This window comes from Manis pentadactyla, chromosome 15, assembly GCF_030020395.1.
Source record: "Manis pentadactyla isolate mManPen7 chromosome 15, mManPen7.hap1, whole genome shotgun sequence".
In the NCBI taxonomy this organism is placed as follows: Eukaryota; Metazoa; Chordata; class Mammalia; order Pholidota; family Manidae; genus Manis; species Manis pentadactyla.
The window spans coordinates 54265125-54284844 of NC_080033.1; the positions used below are offsets into that span (position 1 = coordinate 54265125).

Genomic DNA, 19720 nt, shown 5'->3' on the forward strand with positions numbered 1-19720 from the left:
TGCTTGCCTAGGGTCAGAGTGAAACCAGGCAGAGCCCTACAAGAATCTAGCCCTAGGAAAGCACAGGGTTCCTGATCCCCAATACAAATGTGAGCTCTGTGTCATAAAGGAAAATGTCAACCCACCTCCATCCTGCCCAGTGGGATAACTGTGCCATGAATCAGCAACTGAGGAGAGTGGCCAGCTCCAAGGAAAACTGCAGGGTGAGTCAGGGGGAGTCAGCATCACGCACATGCCTAACGCAGCGGCCTTTGGAAGGCTCGCCCAAGGGTCTCTGAGCAGCAGGAAGTACGTCAGGCCTGCCGTCATCTGCCATCAGCATTTGCTTGGCATCTGGCATGGGGAGGGGGACAGAGGACCCACATGCAACCCCCACCCTGGGAAGAAACAAGTGTGCCTGGGAGAGGCAAGGAAAAGACTGCAAAAGACTGCAAGGATCTTCTGGCTCCCAAAGATGTCATCTGAGGCCAGGAAGGCCCTGTTTACAGCGGCCAGAGCCCAGAGCCTGTGTTTACAGACTGAGTGGACAATGGGAACAAACCCTGAGAGGCCCCCTGAATGGGAAGCCTGGCTTTTGGCACTAAGATGTTATATCCAAATATAGTGATAACTTTTTCAAAAGGAGGGCTCCCAAAGGCCATAACCTCAGTCTAATCATGAGAAAAATATCAGACAAATCCTAGTAAAGGGGTACCCTATAAAATACCCAGCCAGTCCTCCTCTAAACCATCAGGATCATCAAAACTTTGTAAGTCTGAAACACTCTCACAACCAAGAGGAGCTTAAAGAAGGGCGATAACTAGCTGTAATGTGTCCTAGACGGGATCCTGAACAGTGAAAACTAGGGAAACCTACATGAAGCATGGACTTTAGCTAATAATACTGTATCCATATTGATCCATTAATTCTAACAAAGGCACCATGCCGATGTAGGATGGTAGTAACAGGGGAACCTGGGAGCGGATGTATGAGAACTCAGTACTCCCTTCTCAATTTTTCCATAAATCTAAAACTCTTCTAAAAAATAAAACCGATGTAAGAAAAGTTGGAGGGAATGAAAAAAGAAATGATACTCAAATGAAATCTTACACAGAATTTCAATAAAATAGATCGAAACGGACTCAGTCCCCACAGCTAACCCTGGCCGTGTGGGTCCTGACGCACCCACCTAGAGCCCGCTTTGGAAACACCGCTTATCCCAGCCCAGAGCAACTCACACAGGGCTCCAGACTGCCCTAGCTGCGCCGGGGCCTTGGGACTGCCTCCTGAGCCCACGTGCCCCTGCACACCGCAGCCCTGCTCCTGGATGCTTTACCACTTCCAGCTGGGGCCCGGGGGCCCCACCTCTCTCCCTGCCTGCCCACCTATGGCCAGGGGTCCTCACTCCCTGTCTCCACTTCCTCACCTTACAGAGTCTTCTCCACGCTCTGTCATCTGGCTTCCTACCCCACTACCCTCTAGGTGCTTCTCCCACCAAGGGTTCCAGGGGCTGCTCTGCTGGTAGACACCAGGGACACTTTCCAGACCTCATGGGATTTGACCACACCCTTCTTGATGCTCCCTCCTGTCTTGAGACCCATTCTTTCTTGGTTCTCCTGCACCCAAGGCTCTTGTTTCATCTGACCCTTCAATGCCGCCCTTCCTCAGAGTCTCAGCCCTGGGGCTTTAACCCAGGCCCTGAGAGCAAGAACAGGGTCTGGGTTACCTCTGTGCTCCCAGCATGCTGCCTGGCACCTTGTAGGTCTCCAATTTACATTTTTAAAAATTGAACTGAACTATATATTTTTTAACATTCTAACCATCTATGAGAATACCAGTGTATGTGCATGAAATATGATTCCCTTATATTCCTAATAGTCTCTGTTTCTAAGTTCTGTAAATGAAAATGTTCAGCAATTGTAACCTAATATCCTTCAACACATGGATCTATCATGAATAATAACTAGCATTTATTGAGAGCCTGTGTAAGTTGCTTTACATACATTATTTTCCAATTCTTATTCCTTACAACACTAATAGCGTATTTTACAAAAAGAAAGGGCTCAGTGGTCAAATAAATAAGTATGGGAATTCTGAGTTAAATAAAGCTCACTGGAGTTCTTTTCTGTAGGACTGTACACTGTAAATCTCTAAGAAGAGAACATTTTATGTACTATTCCAAAAATAATTTGACCAGGACCAGTGGTATGCTGCTAAATATTTGACAACTGGCTCTCCAAGGAAAAAGGTCCTGATGTGGAGCATCTGCTAATTTCCATGATGTAAATAATCTCACCATGTCTCTGTTTCAAGCCACCAATTTGATGTCACTGAAGAGAGAAGTGGGAAAAGATGTGCATTAATACAGCATTATTTCATTATTTCCATCATTTGACACAACAGATATAAATAACCTCAAGAGCACAGTAAAATGTAGGAAAATTATTAGAAAGAAATGATTTTGAGTGTTTACCTTTGTTTTTAACATGATTCATTTCATTTACGCTTATATAATTGAATTTTTAATAATGGCTGTATTACCAACCGGCTCATAAACATTCCTGAAAATTAAGTTGGCTCTGAAAAGCCAAGCCAGTCCAAGCCAGCTCCAGCACGTGGTGGACACATTTTTGTGTGGAGCAGCGAAAGAGACAAGTGTTTCCTGAAATTAACTTTCAAAAGTGCTGTTTTGTTCATTAGAGCAACTCAACATCAGAAGCAATATTATCGCCATTTTACAGATGACGTCACCACGGCTCAGAGAGGTTTAGTGACTTCTAAGGGGCAAATGCCCACTTACCTTCCAATGGCACCAGGTATACTCTTTCACTCAAAAAGTGTTTTGCTAGTATCTACTATGTTGCAAGCACTGTTCTAGGCAAACTGGGGCAGTGTGCTAGGCAAGTCACATTAATGTGGCATTCACAGTGACCTAGCTAAAAACAACCATCAGAGATTCTTGCTAAAAATCAGTGTCAAACTTAGGTTCCCTGGCCAGCACCACACACACAACACAAACATGCACATGTGCACACAAGCACACACATGTATACAAACACACACATGTATACAAACACTTGCACACTTGCATGTGCACACACACACACAGCCATCACTGCCCATTTCCAGCTCATGGGCCTCTTCTTCCCTAGATCAAATCAAGTGTGAACCGCCAGAATGCCAAGTACCTGCTCAAAGGAGAGTCGGCCGGCAAGGTCTTCCGTGTCAATGCAGACACAGGGGACGTGTACGCCTTTGAGAGGCTGGACAGGGAGAAGACCTCCGAGTACCACCTCATTGCCCTTGTGGTGGACAAGGACACCGAGAAGGACCTGGAGTCTCCTTCCAGCTTTACCATTAAAGTACATGATGTGAATGACAACTGGCCTGTGTTCACACACCGGTTGTTCAACGCATCTGTGCCAGAGATGTCAGCTGTGGGTACGTACCCAATCTGTCCCTCTCCCTCCTCTCTCCCTCATCACCAGCCAGAAGATGTCTCTCCCATCAGCAACTCCACTGCCTGGGGTCAGGATTCAGGGAGTTCGGAGCAGGGATTATAATGCCCGTATTACCATTTTATATGGCTTGAAAGAAACTCTGGTCCCTAAAGAGCAAGCTCCGATCCGGTCCCAGACCAAACCCTGACCCTAGCCCTAACCATAAGAGACACACGTCTCCTTACTCTGGAGTAGACCCCACCCACTGCTCTGACGCTCAGGGCGGCAGACCAAGAGCATAGCCTTTGCGCATGAAGAGCACCAGCTCTGCCATCCAGACAAGAGGCGTCATCTCCAGGGTCCCTGCAGGGTGAGCCCAGGCCTCCAGAAGTCTTTACTTCTTCCTCAGTTCTACCCCCAGCCTCCAGGAGGTGCCAAGAAACCACCCTTTAGTCCAGGGTCCCTGGCCAAGACCCTGGGGGGCCTTAACAGTCCTCCCTGTTAAAGATGGGAATCCTGGAGTTCAAGGGAAAAAGATGTGTGACTCTCCACCCCTTTGGGGGCACCTTCCCATGTCCTTATTCTCAGCCTTCTAGGAAAGGGAAGCAGCAGCCTCTCCTCTCCTCTGATCTTCTCACGATCCCCCAAGCTAGCCACTCCCTCCTCATTTCCCCTATAAATAAAAAACACCTGTTCTTTTTGCCCCTTCAAGGGTGACAGGCTGGGCCTCCACCACTACCAGAACTTTGTCCCCACACTGGCTCCTCAGGAAAAAAAAGGCAGCCCTTTGTCCCTCAGGACCTGGGGAGGTGGGTTCCCGGAATAGCCTGCGTCCCATCTGGGAATGAGGTAAGGGGGCATCAGCCACAGGCAGCAACCTCCAGATTCTCCCTCCACAGGGACCTCGGTCATGCGTGTGACAGCAGTGGATGCAGATGACCCCACTGTGGCAGACCACGCCTCCATCATGTACCAAGTCCTGGAGGGAGAGAAATACTTCGCCATGGATAATTCTGGTCTGTATGACCAGCCCTCCCGGGCAGGCAGCAGCTTAAAGGGCAAGGGGGTGGGTACTCCAGGGGGAGTCCAGTCTGACAGGTGTCACCCACCACTGAACCACACTGTCCTATGGAGATGGTCAGTACCACACACTCAGACAAGGTGGCTGCTGAGGGCAGAAGACAGCAGACAGATGCCCGAGATGTCCCAAGATGTTCAGGGAACAAAGTCAGGATCCAAACAGTGACAGAAGAGGTGGAAGAGAAGGCTGGATAGCAGGTCTGCATATGGGTTCAGACATACCTGTTTTCCAAACCCAGCTTTACTACTCAGCCCCTCTGAAGACCTTAGGCAAATCAACTAACCTCTGCATGGTAGCTGTGACGCTCGAATTAGGTAATGTGTAGACAGCGCGTGGCCCATCGTAATTAACCGCTCAATATGACTTAAAAAACTGTTAAGGACTGGGTTTTGGAAGCAAGACATAAGTCTAGCTGTTCAGGCCAAGGGCACACTGTCTTTCAGAGGATGGCAAATACACCGCAGACACCCCCAAAATCTATAATGCACTAAGGCAGGCATCACTAATCCATCACAGCCTGTATTATCTGTATTACATTCCGCTCTGAGCCTACATTTGCCCTCCTGCTCTTTGTCAACACAGTGCTACAGGCAGCAAGGACCAACACTGCACCACACTGGGCAGCTTTCGTCTAACAGGGTAGGGCACCGAGGTACAGATGGTAGACCAGTAGTTCTCAGCCCTGGCTGCACAGTGGAATCACCTGGCTTTTAACTCAGGTGCTTTCTGGGTAGGGTTCCCGAGGTAACGTGGCTCCTGCTGGGACACTTTTTGCAGGACTCATTTTCACAACAACCAAACACTTGGACCGAGAGACACAGGCCAAGTACAAGATCGTGGTGGAAGCACGGGACGCCCAGGGCCTCCGGGGGTACTCAAGCACAGCCACTGTGTTGGTCACTCTGCAGGATGTCAACGACAACTTCCCCGTCTTCACCCAGAGTAAGCCTCTCCCCTAGGCCCTGGAGTGGGGAGGGTTGGGATACCCCAGATCTGGAGACCTGGGAGCTCTCAGGAAGAAATCAAGTTCCTCTACCTCTCCCCGAGCCCCAGGGGGAACCCAAGGCCCAGGAATTCATTTTGGTGCAGGTAGGGGCCTTGCCCCCCATCCCTGAACACATTCCCAGGGCTGTCCAGCTGCCCCCTGCCACAGTGTCCTCACAGGCCAAAGGGAAATCACACTCCCTGCAGTGTGCCACCCGGGCACCCAGAGTCCCACTTCCAGACAGGGGCAGTTCCACCCAGATCCCATGGACTCAAGAAAATCCAGGCCCCAGCTAGAAAATCCCCACGAGCTGGTGAGCTGCGGTATGGCAAAGCTCTGCATCCAGAACCCAGCTGACCCCTGGCCCCTCCCACAGACGGATTCTCCACCACCACCCCCAAAAGACGTCCAACAAAAGCTTTTTACATGCCCTGGTGGGACTGGGAAGGGAAGTCTGATGGCTCATCTTGTACCCTCCAATGCTGAGGCACAATTCGGAGGCCCAGTCCAAAAACAGCTCAGTTTCTCTGAAGTAGCCCCAATGTATACAGCATAAGCTCCCTGAAAGCAAGACTTGTCTCTCTTATCAATAGTTAGGTCCCCTAGCAAAGCACCTGGCATACAGTAGGTGCTTAATAACTATTTATTGGCTAGAGGGATGGAAGAACAGAGCAGGACCTCTTTGCCTCAGGGTCCAAAATTCTAGGAATAAAATTAATAATATTGTTATTATTATTATTAATTATTTGATCATGCCCATTTCCTGTATCAAAATGTGTTAAGATAGTATGAGGGACAATCACCTTTTCTATCTCACTAACCCAGTGTCCTTTGGGGCACCCTATTTTCATCAGCCAAGTACACATTCACTGTGCCCGAAGACATCCGTGTGGGCAGCCCCCTGGGCTCTCTGTTTGTTGAGGACGCAGACGAGCCCCAGAACCGGATGACCAAGTACAGCATCGTGCAGGGAGAGTACCGGGACACCTTCACCATCGAGACGGACCCCACCCGCAACGAGGGCATCATCAAGGCCATGAAGGTTTGTGAGCCTGTAGCAATGACATCAGATGAGGGGTTTGGGGCTCCTGGCATCCCCAGGACTCACCCAGGGGCTACTCCCAGGTCAGAGGCCACCAGAGGGTCATGTTCTTTGGTCAGCTCAGAGTTGGCCATGCACTGGTACAGATGGTGACCCTGAATCTGGGACAGGGAGCCAGGAGAGGAGGGTCATGCCTTAGGCTGGGCTACCGCGGAAGCAGAACTTGACGCAAGGGTTTGGGTGTAAACAGTTAATTTGGAAGGTGATCCCAGGAAGTTCCAGGACCAAAGACACACAAAATGAAGGCAGCTAGTCCTTAACGAGCAGGTTATCACTGTGGGCAGGTGGGGCCCAGTCCCACTGGGGACATCTAGGGGTCACTGTGGAATATGCCTTGGAGATGCAGGAGCTGAGGCTGGGGGTGTCCTGGAGGCTTCACCTCCTGGCACCCCCTGGCCTACCAGGGGCACCAGCCAGTAGGGCTCTGGTGGTGTCACAGGTGCCTGTGGCAGAAGGCATCAGCATGTGAGGAAACCGCGCATGCGAGGGGATAGGTGTGGCCATTGGCAGTGGAAGTATTGCTTCTCTGGGCCACAGGCCCCCCAGCTATAAAATGGGTGTCATCCCAATACCACTTTGCAGGCTCACTGTGAGGCTCACAGGCCACAAGTTTGGCTCAGAGCAGGTGCTCACCATGCTCGTCCCTCCTGCAGCCCCTGGACTATGAACGTATCCAGCAGTACAGCTTCACTATCGAGGCAACAGACCCCACCATCAACCTCCACTACCTGAGCAGCACCTCCCTCAGAAAAACTGCCCGAGTCATCATCAATGTCACAGATGTGGACGAGCCCCCCAACTTCCAGCAGCCCTTCTACCACTTCCAGCTGTGGGAGAACCAGAAGAAACCTCTGATCGGCTCAGTGCTGGCCATGGACCCCGATGCCACTCGGAGGAGCATTGGGTAAGCAGGAGGAGGGCATGAGGGTGGTGATGATCAGCGCAGTCCTGGCACTGAGGTTCTTATGCCTGCTGGACTGAGACCGGGCCTCAGGGGGGACAATGGTTTCCCCCAGCACGCACGTGGGAAGTGGCAGAGGCAGGACTAGATGGCCAAGCAAGCTCTTCTGCTGAGCACCTGGCTGGGGGGGTTCTCGTCCCATCCAGGCACCCCTCCTAGCCTGCGCATAGCCATCAGAGCTGCCTGTCATCTCTTCTACCTTGAAGGGGCTGTTCTTTGGACCACGGTCCCCACAACTCCCATCTAGGGAGATCTCGCAGTCAAGAGGGCAACCAACTAGAACCGGAAGCCCTTTCACTCAATGTCTTATTAAGTGTGTCTTCCCAAAACCACAAAAGGAAAAACTGTTCATTTCACATGGTCAAACAACACAAAGATCTGTAAAGAAAACATCAGTAACCCCCACTCCCAGATGATTCATGTTCGTAGTGTGATGTGGTCCTACCACGCCTTTCTTCTTGACCACACAAACATCCACGTACATTTATGGTGGGTTTGGTGTTTGTTTGTTTGTTTGAGGGTTATGATTGTTTTCTAAATTTTCTGGACCATGCCATGCCATTTCATCACTACTTCTGTCTCAGCTAGACTCCTCTCCTCTACCCTCTGGGACAAAAATACAGTTCTAATTCATACTTTCTAGGGCCACACTTTGATAGTATGAATTTAATCCAACCTCATTTTATTCCAGAGGGATAGCCAATTGTGCCAGCATCATTTATGAAATAAATCACGGTTCCACCTTTGTTATATACTATGTTCCTGTACATACCTGAATCTCTTTACAAATCCTCTATCCTATCTACTACTCTTCTGTGATGAAGACATTCTCCTTTACTGTAGCAGCTTTATATTAAAACTTAGTGTGCATAAGCCAAGTCCCTTCCTCACTGTTTTCTTTCATTTTATATAACTTTCCTGTATTCTCAAACATTCATTATTTCAGATGAACTATAAAATTCTTTCAGGTAGCTTTTTAACAAACATTTTCATTCTAGTGAGAACTGGGTTGACCTATCAATTGGTGTTGACATATCAAAGGGAGAGTTAATGTTTCTATGCTATCAGGGCTTCTTATTAAAGTCAAAATATTTCTCACCATTTTGGTCACATCTCATAAGTTTTGGGACTACTGTTTTCATGGCCATTCTAGTCTAAATACTCTGTAATGACATTTTTTATTTCTTTATTGATCCAAGATTTAAGAGATTGATTTGATTTTTTTCTTTTCATTTACAAGTGGTAGGGTATTTTTAATTTTTGCTTTAACTTATTCTGTAATGTAATACAATTGTTATATGTATCCATTTTTTCCCTAGAATATCTAAACTTTAGCTTTGTGCATTTTAATTTTTTTATTCAATTAATAAAGGTTTAGAACTATGTTGAAAGGTTTTTTACATAAAGGTTTTTTTTATGTTCACTATGGCTTGCAATTTTTATCCCTATGAAATTACCCAACTTGTCCTGCTAAATATTTTGCCTTCAATTCCATGATGCCTGATGTTTAGTTTGTCAGTCCTATTTTCACAGTATTCGTGTTTGCCTGATATAAATTTTCCAACCTTTACTTTTAACTTTTCTAGGTCATTTGGCATTTCTCTCTCAAAAATAGAATACAGTTGTCTTTGCCTTTTAATCTATACTGAGATGCTTTGTGTTTGACTTATCTATTACATCTTTCATCATAAATGTTTCATCTTACTCTTATCTTGTTATACATTTCCCATTTCACAAACTTAATGGCTTTTTCTTTTCCCCCCATCTTTACTATAGATCCCATTTTTTCTTTTTTTTCCCTCCTAGATACTGGATAGATGACATCGATTTTTACTTCTACCAGTGAGATTTACTTCTCTCTTTAAAATTAAAAATATTCCTGGACCTGTATTTTCTACTTAAAAATACTACACACACACCATTGCTCTCCTATATGATAAAGAAATCAACAGTATCATTTTAATTCCTTCTAAACCAGGTTTTTACTTTATGTTACATAGAGACTTCTTAGTTAGATGAAGTTCTCAAAAAAAATTTTTCAGGACCCATCTTTGTGATAAGCTTCCTGAGTTCTTGCATATTTACAAATCCCTTAGTTCTTTTGCCTTTTTACATCAATAACACCAGATACGCTCATACAATCCTCAGATTATAGACACTTCCCTTCAAAACTACTATCAATGTGTTCTAGCATTTAACTCTGTGGGGATACCTGGGGTGAGTCTGATTTCTTTTTCTTTATAAAAATGAATTTTTTCTGTCTGTACTCTCCTCAGTTCCCTCATATAGCCTTGGAATCCAAAAGTGTATCAGGATGTACCTAAATATTGATCTCTTCTAAAAATTACGCCAATATCAATGACCTCTTTTAATCTGTAGACTTGGGTCCTTCCTCATATCAGGAAACTTTTATTATTTATTTTGTTATTTCTTCTGTCCTATTTGCTCTGGAATTTTCCTCAATAGTAGCAAATACATATACTCATCTCTCTTCATCTCCATATATTTTTTTCTTGACTTCTGGAAGAACTTTCTAATTTTGACTGAATTAATTTAATTTCCTTTCAATCACTTCTTATCCCTTCCAGCTCTAGTATTTCTTCCTGACTCTTGCCAAACTGTCTTTTCATTAGTCACAAACACCAACCCCAGCCAAGGTGTAGTTGGCTATAGTGCCACCCGCCTAAACTCTGAAAGTGCAGCTGATGGGATCCCAAGGCACCGCCTTCCGCCCAGCGATGGCAGCACTCCTGAAATCAAGGGGATTATGTCCCTGCTCAGAAACCCTCGGGGTAGTAGAGCGCAATGCTCAGCGCGGACAGAGGGGGCGCAGGGGTAGATCCCAAAGGGCCCCGTCTGTCATGCTGAGGAGTTTGGACTCAGCAAAGAACACTGGAAAGCTGTGAAACTCTCTCCCTTGGCAGATACTTCATCCGCAGGACAAGTGACAAGGGCCAGTTCTTCCGAATAACCAAGCAGGGGAACATTTACAATGAGAAAGAACTGGACAGAGAAATCTACCCCTGGTATAACTTGACAGTGGAGGCCAAAGAGCTGGATTCTAGTGGTGAGTGGCCCCCATCTGCCAGGGGACCCGGGCTTTTCTCCTTTCCCTCATTCTTTCAAAATTGGCAAAATCTCTCATTTCGGGTCTCTAGAGGTATCACAAGCTCCTGCTGAAGCACCACTTGGCTGGGATGCTATAGTTCCTCCATTGTCAAAGTGTGGCTGGACTAGCAGCATCCACAGCCCGAGACCTTGTTAGAGGGCACCCTCCCTGGCTTCTCTCCCAGGGGGAGATGGGTGCTCCAGACTCCCACATCCCCAACATGGCAGCCAAGCCCCACCGCCATGGACTCCAGCGTGCTTCAGATCAGCCTTTGCCCTTTTTTCTCACGTCTAATCTCATTCATACAATTTTTAAACTTTAAAAGTAATCGTTTGTTCACTTTAAAATATGTGCAATACAGAAAAGGAGAAGATTATCCCCCATAATCCCATCCTACAGAAATAATTACTGTTAGTACTTTTTAGGGTACTTTCTCTGGTCTTTATTTCTATACATATTTTTATATATAAGGGAGACTGTAGTATTTATATAAAAATCACATCCTCCATCTTTACTTAACTTTATTCCAAAACTATTTTCTCATCATACTGAAATGTCCCTTTTTAAATTAATTTTTAATGTAATTTACATAGACATTGTAAATGGCCACATATTTCATTCACTTAAAGTGGCTTAATTTGTTAACCCAATCTCACCTCAATTGTTCACCTTTTCAATAATTTTGTAATTAATACAATTTACTTAAGTAAGTCCTATTTATTTAAATTAGTTTAATTAATTAATTGAATATAATCACTTAATTGATCTAATTACTTAATTTAACTAATTTAATCAAAGCCTTTTTAAATTCACTTACATTGTTTTCCTTTTTGGTTCTCACAAATAATTCTTTCATCAACACCTTTGTGAATAAAGCTTGACTGCCTTCCTCTTGTACTCCTTTCATCCAGAACACCCTCCCTGACTTCTCTCCCAGAGGTCCATAGCCTCTTACTGCCAAAAGGGTACCCCTCCACAACTCCCCATCCACACACCGTCTACCCTGGGCCACCAGGAGCTGAGCCCACCGTGGTCACAAGTCCTTTCCCCCTGCAGGAACCCCCACAGGCAAAGAATCCATTGTGCAGGTCCACATCGAAATTCTGGATGAAAATGACAATGCTCCGGAGTTTGCCGAACCCTATGAGCCCAAAGTATGCGAGAATGCTGCCCAGGGAAAGGTGAGTCTGGCTTAAGTGGGAGGGGAGGCAGTGCCCACTGGAGGCAGGCTAAGCAGCATTATGCTGAGATTAATATAACCTGCACAATAGCCTTGAGGAAAGGTAACATTATCCACACTTTACAGATGGGAAACTGAGGCTCAGAAAGAAATGTCGGGAGAATAGATTGACAGAGAGGGGTAGCACGAAGAGAGGCTTTGTGGCAACCATTTAGATTACTGTTGCAGGTGAGAGGCAGCCATGGTCAGGTCTAACCCCAAAGTCTCCCTCACTGAACCCCAGGCCATCCCAACACCACCAATGACCATTCCCCATTTTCCACCCTCCAGCTGGTCGTGCGAATTTCAGCAACAGACAAGGATATAATGCCACGAGATGTGAAGTTCAAATTCTCCCTGAGCTCTGATGACAGCAACTTCACCCTCAGGGATAATCATGGTACGCATCACAGCAGTCAGCCTGGCTCTTAGCAGGGGCTGGGGGCAGGGTTATTTGGAGTTCTGAAGTGCCAGGGTCAAGACCAAGTCACAATACTGGGGACAGACCCTCCCTGGGGTTTTCAAGTTATGGATATTTTGTACAAGTACCACCACATACCCTATTGGTCTGTGGAATGGTCAGAGCTGCCCTGGATAAACTGCCAAGTCCACATTCCCTGTAAGATGCTCAGGTCAGTGAGGAATGCAGAACAGACAAGGGGCACAGGTAGTCAGCTCAGTTCGGGAACCAGCCAAGGGATTACTTCTCACACCCCATCTCTATGATCAGCACAAGTGTAAACTGCTTTATGACATGGAACTTTGAGGTCACTCCCAGAGTCAAAACTGAAAATAAGAAATCAGAAATGCCAAGGATACACTGAACTTTGTTTTAGTTCATCTACAGTGACTGCTTACCACCAGGCAGGCCAGGACAGGATCTGGCCCACCCATCACAGCCCAGAGAGTCCTGTGATGTCAGTAATGGCCAATCAGATGAGAATGTGCTTCTGAGAGTGATGATGCTAAGTTGACTGAATTCCAGCCAAAAGTAGACGGGTTTCCATGGCTTCAGCAGCTTCCTGAGGAAATAGAGAAAATTCCCATTGGGTCTAAATAGAGCAATCTTTCACCCAGCACAGGGTGGAATCCCTGCCTGTCCCTGACTGGCAGAACTGTGGTTAATGTGGATCACATATAGAGCCATTGCCACCTTTAGAAGGTCAGAGAGCAGGGTCCCAAAGAGTGAGGGCAGACCCAGAGGATGAGCCACAGACCCCATCCTCAAGGAGCCTCCTAGGGGACTGGAAAGGCAGCCGTGACGCACTGGCAGTCAGTGCTCAGCTGTCTTTAGTAGTAAATAATGTGGCAAAAATATCTGTCACCCCATCCCCCATGTCCACCTCGACTGCACCTCAGAGGGATCCGCAATGGGGTAGAAAGCTTAAGTGCTGCCCCAAAGACACCCCATGTGCAACCAGGAGACAACCCTGTTGGTCTCAGATTCACTGGTAGCATCAATGTCCTCCTGTAATGTTACATTAGTGAGAAATCGCTAATTCTCCCATAAAGTATCAGTGGCCATATCATCATTATTTTTAATTATAACAGATATGGCTACTTAATAATGAAATGCGGTTGGCTCTCATTTGAAATCTAAAAGATGACCTTTGCTTTGGCCAGCTTCCTGAGTGGGCCAGCCCTGAGTGGCTAGGCAAATTCTGGAGCAGGGAGTCACTGGACCCTCTGATCATCGCATCACAACCTCCCAGGAGCCTACAAAAGGAAAATTATCTGGCCTCTGCCCAGAACCACACTGAATTAGAAATATGTAAAGGAAGGATGGGAGTATGGGGGAGAGAAAGGGGTGTGTCAGAAAAATCAGCATGTTTAAAAAGCTCCCTGGGGGATTCTTCTATACAGGAAACCATTGATTGAAGCTGGGAGGGTAAAGCCAATATTTGGATCAACGCACATTCCCAATTCCAGCCTCAATTACACTGAGGGAATGTAATCATTCCCCCAGTACCCCAGGGACCATGTACATTGTTAATGCCTTATCAGGGATGGTAAAAACAGCATTAGAAGTCAGACCAATGCTAGAAGATTTTTTTTATTTTATTTTTCCTCTAATTGCTTGTCAAAGGTTGAAATAATATATTGATTAATTAAGCCAAAAGAGTCACCTGTTATTGGAATGGGGTTAGGGAATAAAAAGGGGTGGGGGCCAGGCATATCAGTTGCCCACAGAAACAGAAAGCACAGATTTTAATTTTGGGCAAGCTATTCTTAGAGGTTAGGTCAGAGCAGCTGCCAAAAACATCCCCTCTCTAGAGTAACAGACCAGAGCTCAAATGGCTGAAACATGAGGAAAGGGGATACAAAGGAAACAGTCAATGAGGACTCCCTGGAGGAGGCAGGCCACACCATCAGTGTGGACAAGGGGACAGGCACTCTGGGCAGCACAGCCTGATTCTGCTGCCTTGGTGTTTCCAGATAACACGGCCAACATCACGGTCAAGTATGGGCAATTTGATCGAGAGCGGGCCAAAGTTCACCACCTGCCTGTGCTCATCTCGGACAATGGGAGGCCGAGCCTCACAGGCACCAACACGCTGGCTGTGACCGTGTGCAAGTGCAATGAGCGTGGCGAGTTCACCTTCTGTGAAGAGGCGGCCCCCCAGGTGGGCGTCAGCATCCAGGCACTGGTAGCCATCTTTCTCTGCATCCTCACCATCACAGGTCAGTGTCTGGGAGGTCGGGGAAGGGATACTGAGGGGACTGCACAGGAGGAGGAAGAGGTCAGGGATCCAGGTCCAACCCTGCCTCCATCCCACAGGTCAGTTGTGGGCCAACAGCCCCACCCTGGGCCTCACCGTCCCTAGTGGGGCAAGCTTCCTGAGTGCCTAAGGGAAGCAGTGGGCAAGGAAAATGGGGCTCGAGGACCCTCCCCTACCTTAAAATATTTTATATAGGACATTCCCTCATTCAACTTACATATTGTGAGCATTTACTATGTGCCAGCACTATTTTAGGCATTTATTGACATAAAACCTATTTTGAAAAAAGAGGATCCAGTTCTTTGAAAAGCAATGGAAAGTTAAAAAACTTCTACTTAAATTATCTCTAGGGGCTTTCTTTCCTTTTTTTAGGCCTCCTCAAGCCTTGATCTCTTTTTTTTTTCTTGTTTGGGCCTCAGAAATTTTCAGAGCATTTTAGGCCTTGCCTTCAAGTTTGGGTTCCCCGGGAGCCAGCCCCTGGGACAAAGACGGGGGTCCCAGTGGTCTATTCGGCAGGTGCTCCCATGAAGCCCCAAAAGGAAGAGAGGAGAGTGAGGCAGGGAAGGGAGGCAGCCAAGAAGGGCACGTTGTCGTGCAAGTCACCCCTGTGGGTCACTGAAGGTTCCTGCCACTGGAGAGCAGAAAGTGGTATGGCCTTCACAGCTGATGCTGATGTACCAGCTCCCATCAGCTGATAGTCGAGGGCTCCTCCCAGATCCTGAGTTCTCCCATTTTACCCACCATAAGATGGGGCAGCGGCCAGGCCTCCAGAGGAAGCCCTCAGGTGCTTAGAGATCACCCTGTGCTCTGCGGTGACAGGACCCAGGGATACTGTGGGGTACCCACATTTTCTGCTCCAGGAGTTTCCTGCCAGTGGCTCCCCTAAGAGACCCCTGAGTGTGCTCCCCTCCTGGGGCTTCTGCGGCAGGCAATCCAGACTCAGATTCTCCTTTTGATAATAATCAGTAATAATAATGATAATGACCTTGCCACCACGCACAGACTTGCACTTAACCTCATAACTACCTTACCAAATACAAACACAGCAGAGAAGTTATCATTTCCATTTTACAAAGAAGAAAGCACACAGGCTTGTAGAGGGCATCCCGGCTTTTCTTATTATCTTAGTAATAGCTTAAGCAACTCAGATCTAGAAAGACAGAGCCTGGGGGGTGCCCTAAACCTGGTTTTAGGAGTTCTCTGCACCCCACGGTCCACCCTCCTCCTGGGCTGGAGACCGTCACAGTCACAGCCCTCGGAGCTGCGGGCGGGGTCAGCATCTACACCGCGGCCTGTGTGACTCTGGGCAAGTCACACAGCCTGTCTGCGCTCAGCTCGCATAACGGGAAAATGGGGATACTACCACCTACCTTGAGTGAGGTAAGAATGTGCCCAATAGCGTGCTCGCGCATATACAGTAAGAGCTATTGAACGGGCACCACCGCCGAGCAGTTCCCGCACCATAGCTCGTGGCGGGGCGCTGGCCGCAGGCCCTGTCTGACCAGCTCTGCTCGCCCGCAGTGATCACCCTGCTCATCTTCCTGAGGCGGCGGCTCCGGAAGCAGGCCCGTGCCCACGGCAAAAGCGTGCCCGAGATCCACGAGCAGCTGGTCACCTACGACGAGGAGGGCGGCGGCGAGATGGACACCACCAGCTACGACGTGTCAGTGCTCAACTCCGCGCGCGGCGGCGCGGCCAAGCCCCCGCGGCTCCCGCCAGAAGCGCGGCCGGCTGTGTACGCGCATGTGCAGAAGCCGCCGCGGCAGGCGCACGGCGGACCCGGGGAGATGGCGGCCATGATCGAGGTGAAGAAGGATGAGGCGGACCACGATGGCGGCGGCCCGCCCTACGACACGCTGCGCATCTACGGCTACGAGGGCTCCGAGTCCATCGCAGAGTCCCTCAGCTCCCTGGGCACCGACTCGTCTGACTCGGACATCGACTACGACTTCCTCAATGACTGGGGGCCCAGGTTCAAGATGCTGGCCGAGCTGTACGGCTCGGACCCCAGGGAGGAGCTGGTGTATTAGGGGCCGCGGGCCTCTGGGCCTGGGGGACCCGAACCACTGCAGCTCAGGCCAGTCAGACACCAGGCACTGAGCCCTGGAATTGTAGCACTGCCACCCAAGCCCAGCAACCCTTCCTCACGGGTCCCAGGTCCCAGAGACCAACCTCCCACCACCTTGGGTAGCAAACTCCAGGTCACTGAAATGTCCAGGAACATATATCAGTGACAGCTGCCTCCTAAACGCTGGAAGAGTCTGGCTAGTGTTCTCTCTAGGCTTGGACATCCAAAACCTTGAGGCCTAGGACCATGGGTCCAGCTGGAAGACTTTCTCTGGCTCATCAAAAGAGCTTTTGTTCAGCTTGGGGAGGAGGGCTTCTGCTGAGGTCTCTACACCACCTGGTGAAGCTGGTGAGGTCCAGGTGTACGTCTGTTCTGGAGGCAAGGGGCTGGCTGGCATGCCCCTGGGGCAAGACTCTCTGCAGCCAGGCCCATGGGAGCCTGGACGGTCCATCACACCTGCCCTGCTTCAACTTCCTCATGCCCTCTGAAGTCTGAAATCCCCCACCACTCTCCAGCCTCTGCCCAGGCCTGTCAAGAGGGAGGAAGGGACCCCTTGACAGCACCAGATCTTGGGTCCTGAGGTGACTTCATGGGCCTGCCATGCTGATAACTGTGCTGTACTGAACACTGAAAACAACCAAAGTCAGGGAGATGGCTTGTTGAACTCTGAAGCAACTGTGAATCCATCCTGGAGGGACAGTGGAGACCAAGTGTGACAGATCATAGGGTGAGGGCCATCTCCACACCCTCACCCTCCAGAGAGGGCCTAGAGTAGCTGAGACCCCAGTTTGAGACCCATCCTTACCCCTTCAGTTTTGCCAGGGAAGAGGGACAGATGCTCCTGGAGCAGAAGACCACGCCCCATCTCTGTCCGGTCTGGTCATTCATTTATGCCCTCTTTTCTCTCTTTATTTTCTCTCTCTCTCTCCATCTCCTCATCTCTTGACTTAGAGGCAACTCTGGCTAAAGTCCAAACAGCTGACTGCACAACAGAGCCGTGCCTTTACACCTCATTGTTGCCACATCTCAGGGAACCCCAGCAGGGCCCCATCCCTTGGGCACACCCTGCAAAAGACAAGACCCCTGCCCTGCCCAAGCACATCCCCGGCTGTCATCTGTGCATCTCCCACCTTCAGCCACAAATGGAAAGCTGCACTGCAGCACACCTTGGGGAAGTGACATCACCCAACAGGAAGGGGCAGGGAAGGAGGAAACTCTCCAACTCACCCTTGGTCGTGGGCTGAGGTTCCCAACTCTGGGCAAGGCCCTTCACACTTCAAGGGATTGTAGATAACACTTTTTTAACCAATATCTAGTTTTTCATAATTTTTTTACTAATACTACTTACACATTTCTAGCTCTCACAAACATAGAATAAGGGTTTTTGTGTAGTAAGCAGGTTGCTATTTAGATTAACTTTTAATTCAGGTTTTTTAGTTGGATAAACAAATTCCTATTACCTTGTATTTCCTATCATTGTAGTAATTGCTCTACTGATAATGGCTATATACTGGCCACACTGGTGCATGAGATGTACTGTATTTTTTTTATACCTAAATAAAGACAAATTTTGAAATTCTTAGATTTCTAAGAGCTGAGAGAGCTCATGTGAAACACACAACTACCACCACCAGCAGAAGAATCCAGGAAGCAAGAGGACATTTGCAGTCAGGATTTCAGACACACCACAGAAAAGGGATTGCCACAGAGAAAACAAGGGACCTGTAATCCAATCCCTTCTCTTCCTAGAGCCCTATCCCTTCACTCAGCCTCTAGGCATTACTCCAATCCCACCCTCATCCTATAAAGTAGCAAGGTCTCTGAAAGCTGAAGCTGCCACACCATCTCCATTTGGGAAATGAACCAGGCAGGTGAGATACATGTGGTGAGGGAGGAAATCAATCTCTGATTAGCCAGTGGACAACAATGATTGAGCAGCTGGTACTTTATTGGGGTGTGTGGACCCCAACACTGGGGTCCTGCTTAGAAAACCTCACAAAATAAAAAGAGGAAGCCTCCGTGTCGGACTCAGGTCTTGAATTGTCTTGAAGCTCACTTTAGCAAAGCCCCTGCTCCTTGACCCCTGACAGCAGGGTTTTCTAGGCAGTGTGTCCCCCAGGGATGCTATTTTCAAACAATTTTGCTCTAATTTCTCATGAGATTTTTTTTAATCCAATGGCTATTTTGAATGTATTGTTTAATTTCCATATATGTGTAAATTTTCTAAATTCCCTCGTTAATTTCTAATTTCATTACATTGTGGTCAGAAAACATAATTTTTATTATTTCAGTCCTTTTAAATTTATTGAGACTTGTTTACACTCTCACATATGTTTTATCCTGAGGAATGCTTCATGTGCTCTTGAGAGAAATGTGTATTCTGCTATTGGTAGTGAAGTATTCTATAGCTATCTGTTAGGTCTAGTTGGTTTATAGGGTTGTTCAAGTCTTTTATTTCTTCATTGATCTTCTGTCTAGTTAATCTATCCATTATTGAAGTGGGGTGCTGAAATCTCCAACTAATATTGTTGAATTGTCTATTTCTCAGTTGAATTCTGACAGTTTTTGCTTCACGTTTGGGGTCTCTTGTTAGGGGCATATAGTTTATAACTATTACATATTCATGATGGATTGACACTTAGCATTATAAAATGTACCTCTTTATATCTAGTAACAACTTTTAACTTAAAGTCTATTTTGTCTGAAATTAGTATAGTCACTCCAGCTCTTTTAGTTACCATTTACATGGTATATCCTTTTCCATCCTTTTACTTTCAATCATTTTGTGTCTTTTGGTATAAAGTGTCTTCTGTGGACAAAATATAGTTGGATCATGGCAATTTATCCATCTTACCAGTCTCTGATTGGAGTGTTTAATCCTTTTATATTTGATGTAATTACCAATAAGGTAGGATTTATACCTGCCATTTTCCTATTTTATGTCTTATGTCTTACTGTCTTATGTCTTTTTTGTTCCTCTATTACCCCACTACTGCCTTCTGTTATGTTTGATATTTTCTAGTGTACCATTTAAATTTTCTTGTCATTTCTTTTAC

At 47.4% G+C, this 19720-nt stretch overlaps 1 protein-coding gene across 1 annotated transcript in view; it reads left to right on the forward strand.

Moving 5' to 3' along the window:
- Positions 1–18691, forward strand: part of CDH5 (cadherin 5) — a 33073-nt gene extending 14382 nt beyond the window's left edge. The window contains exons 3-12 of the mRNA XM_036897586.2: positions 3132–3420; positions 4319–4435; positions 5278–5442; positions 6340–6527; positions 7241–7491; positions 10473–10615; positions 11714–11838; positions 12168–12276; positions 14313–14558; positions 16118–18691. Of these exons, the coding sequence (XP_036753481.2) occupies positions 3132–3420; positions 4319–4435; positions 5278–5442; positions 6340–6527; positions 7241–7491; positions 10473–10615; positions 11714–11838; positions 12168–12276; positions 14313–14558; positions 16118–16626 (2142 nt within the window). The 3' untranslated portion in view covers positions 16627–18691. The remainder of the gene's footprint in view (positions 1–3131; positions 3421–4318; positions 4436–5277; positions 5443–6339; positions 6528–7240; positions 7492–10472; positions 10616–11713; positions 11839–12167; positions 12277–14312; positions 14559–16117) is intronic.
- Positions 18692–19720: the final 1029 nt, after the last annotated feature.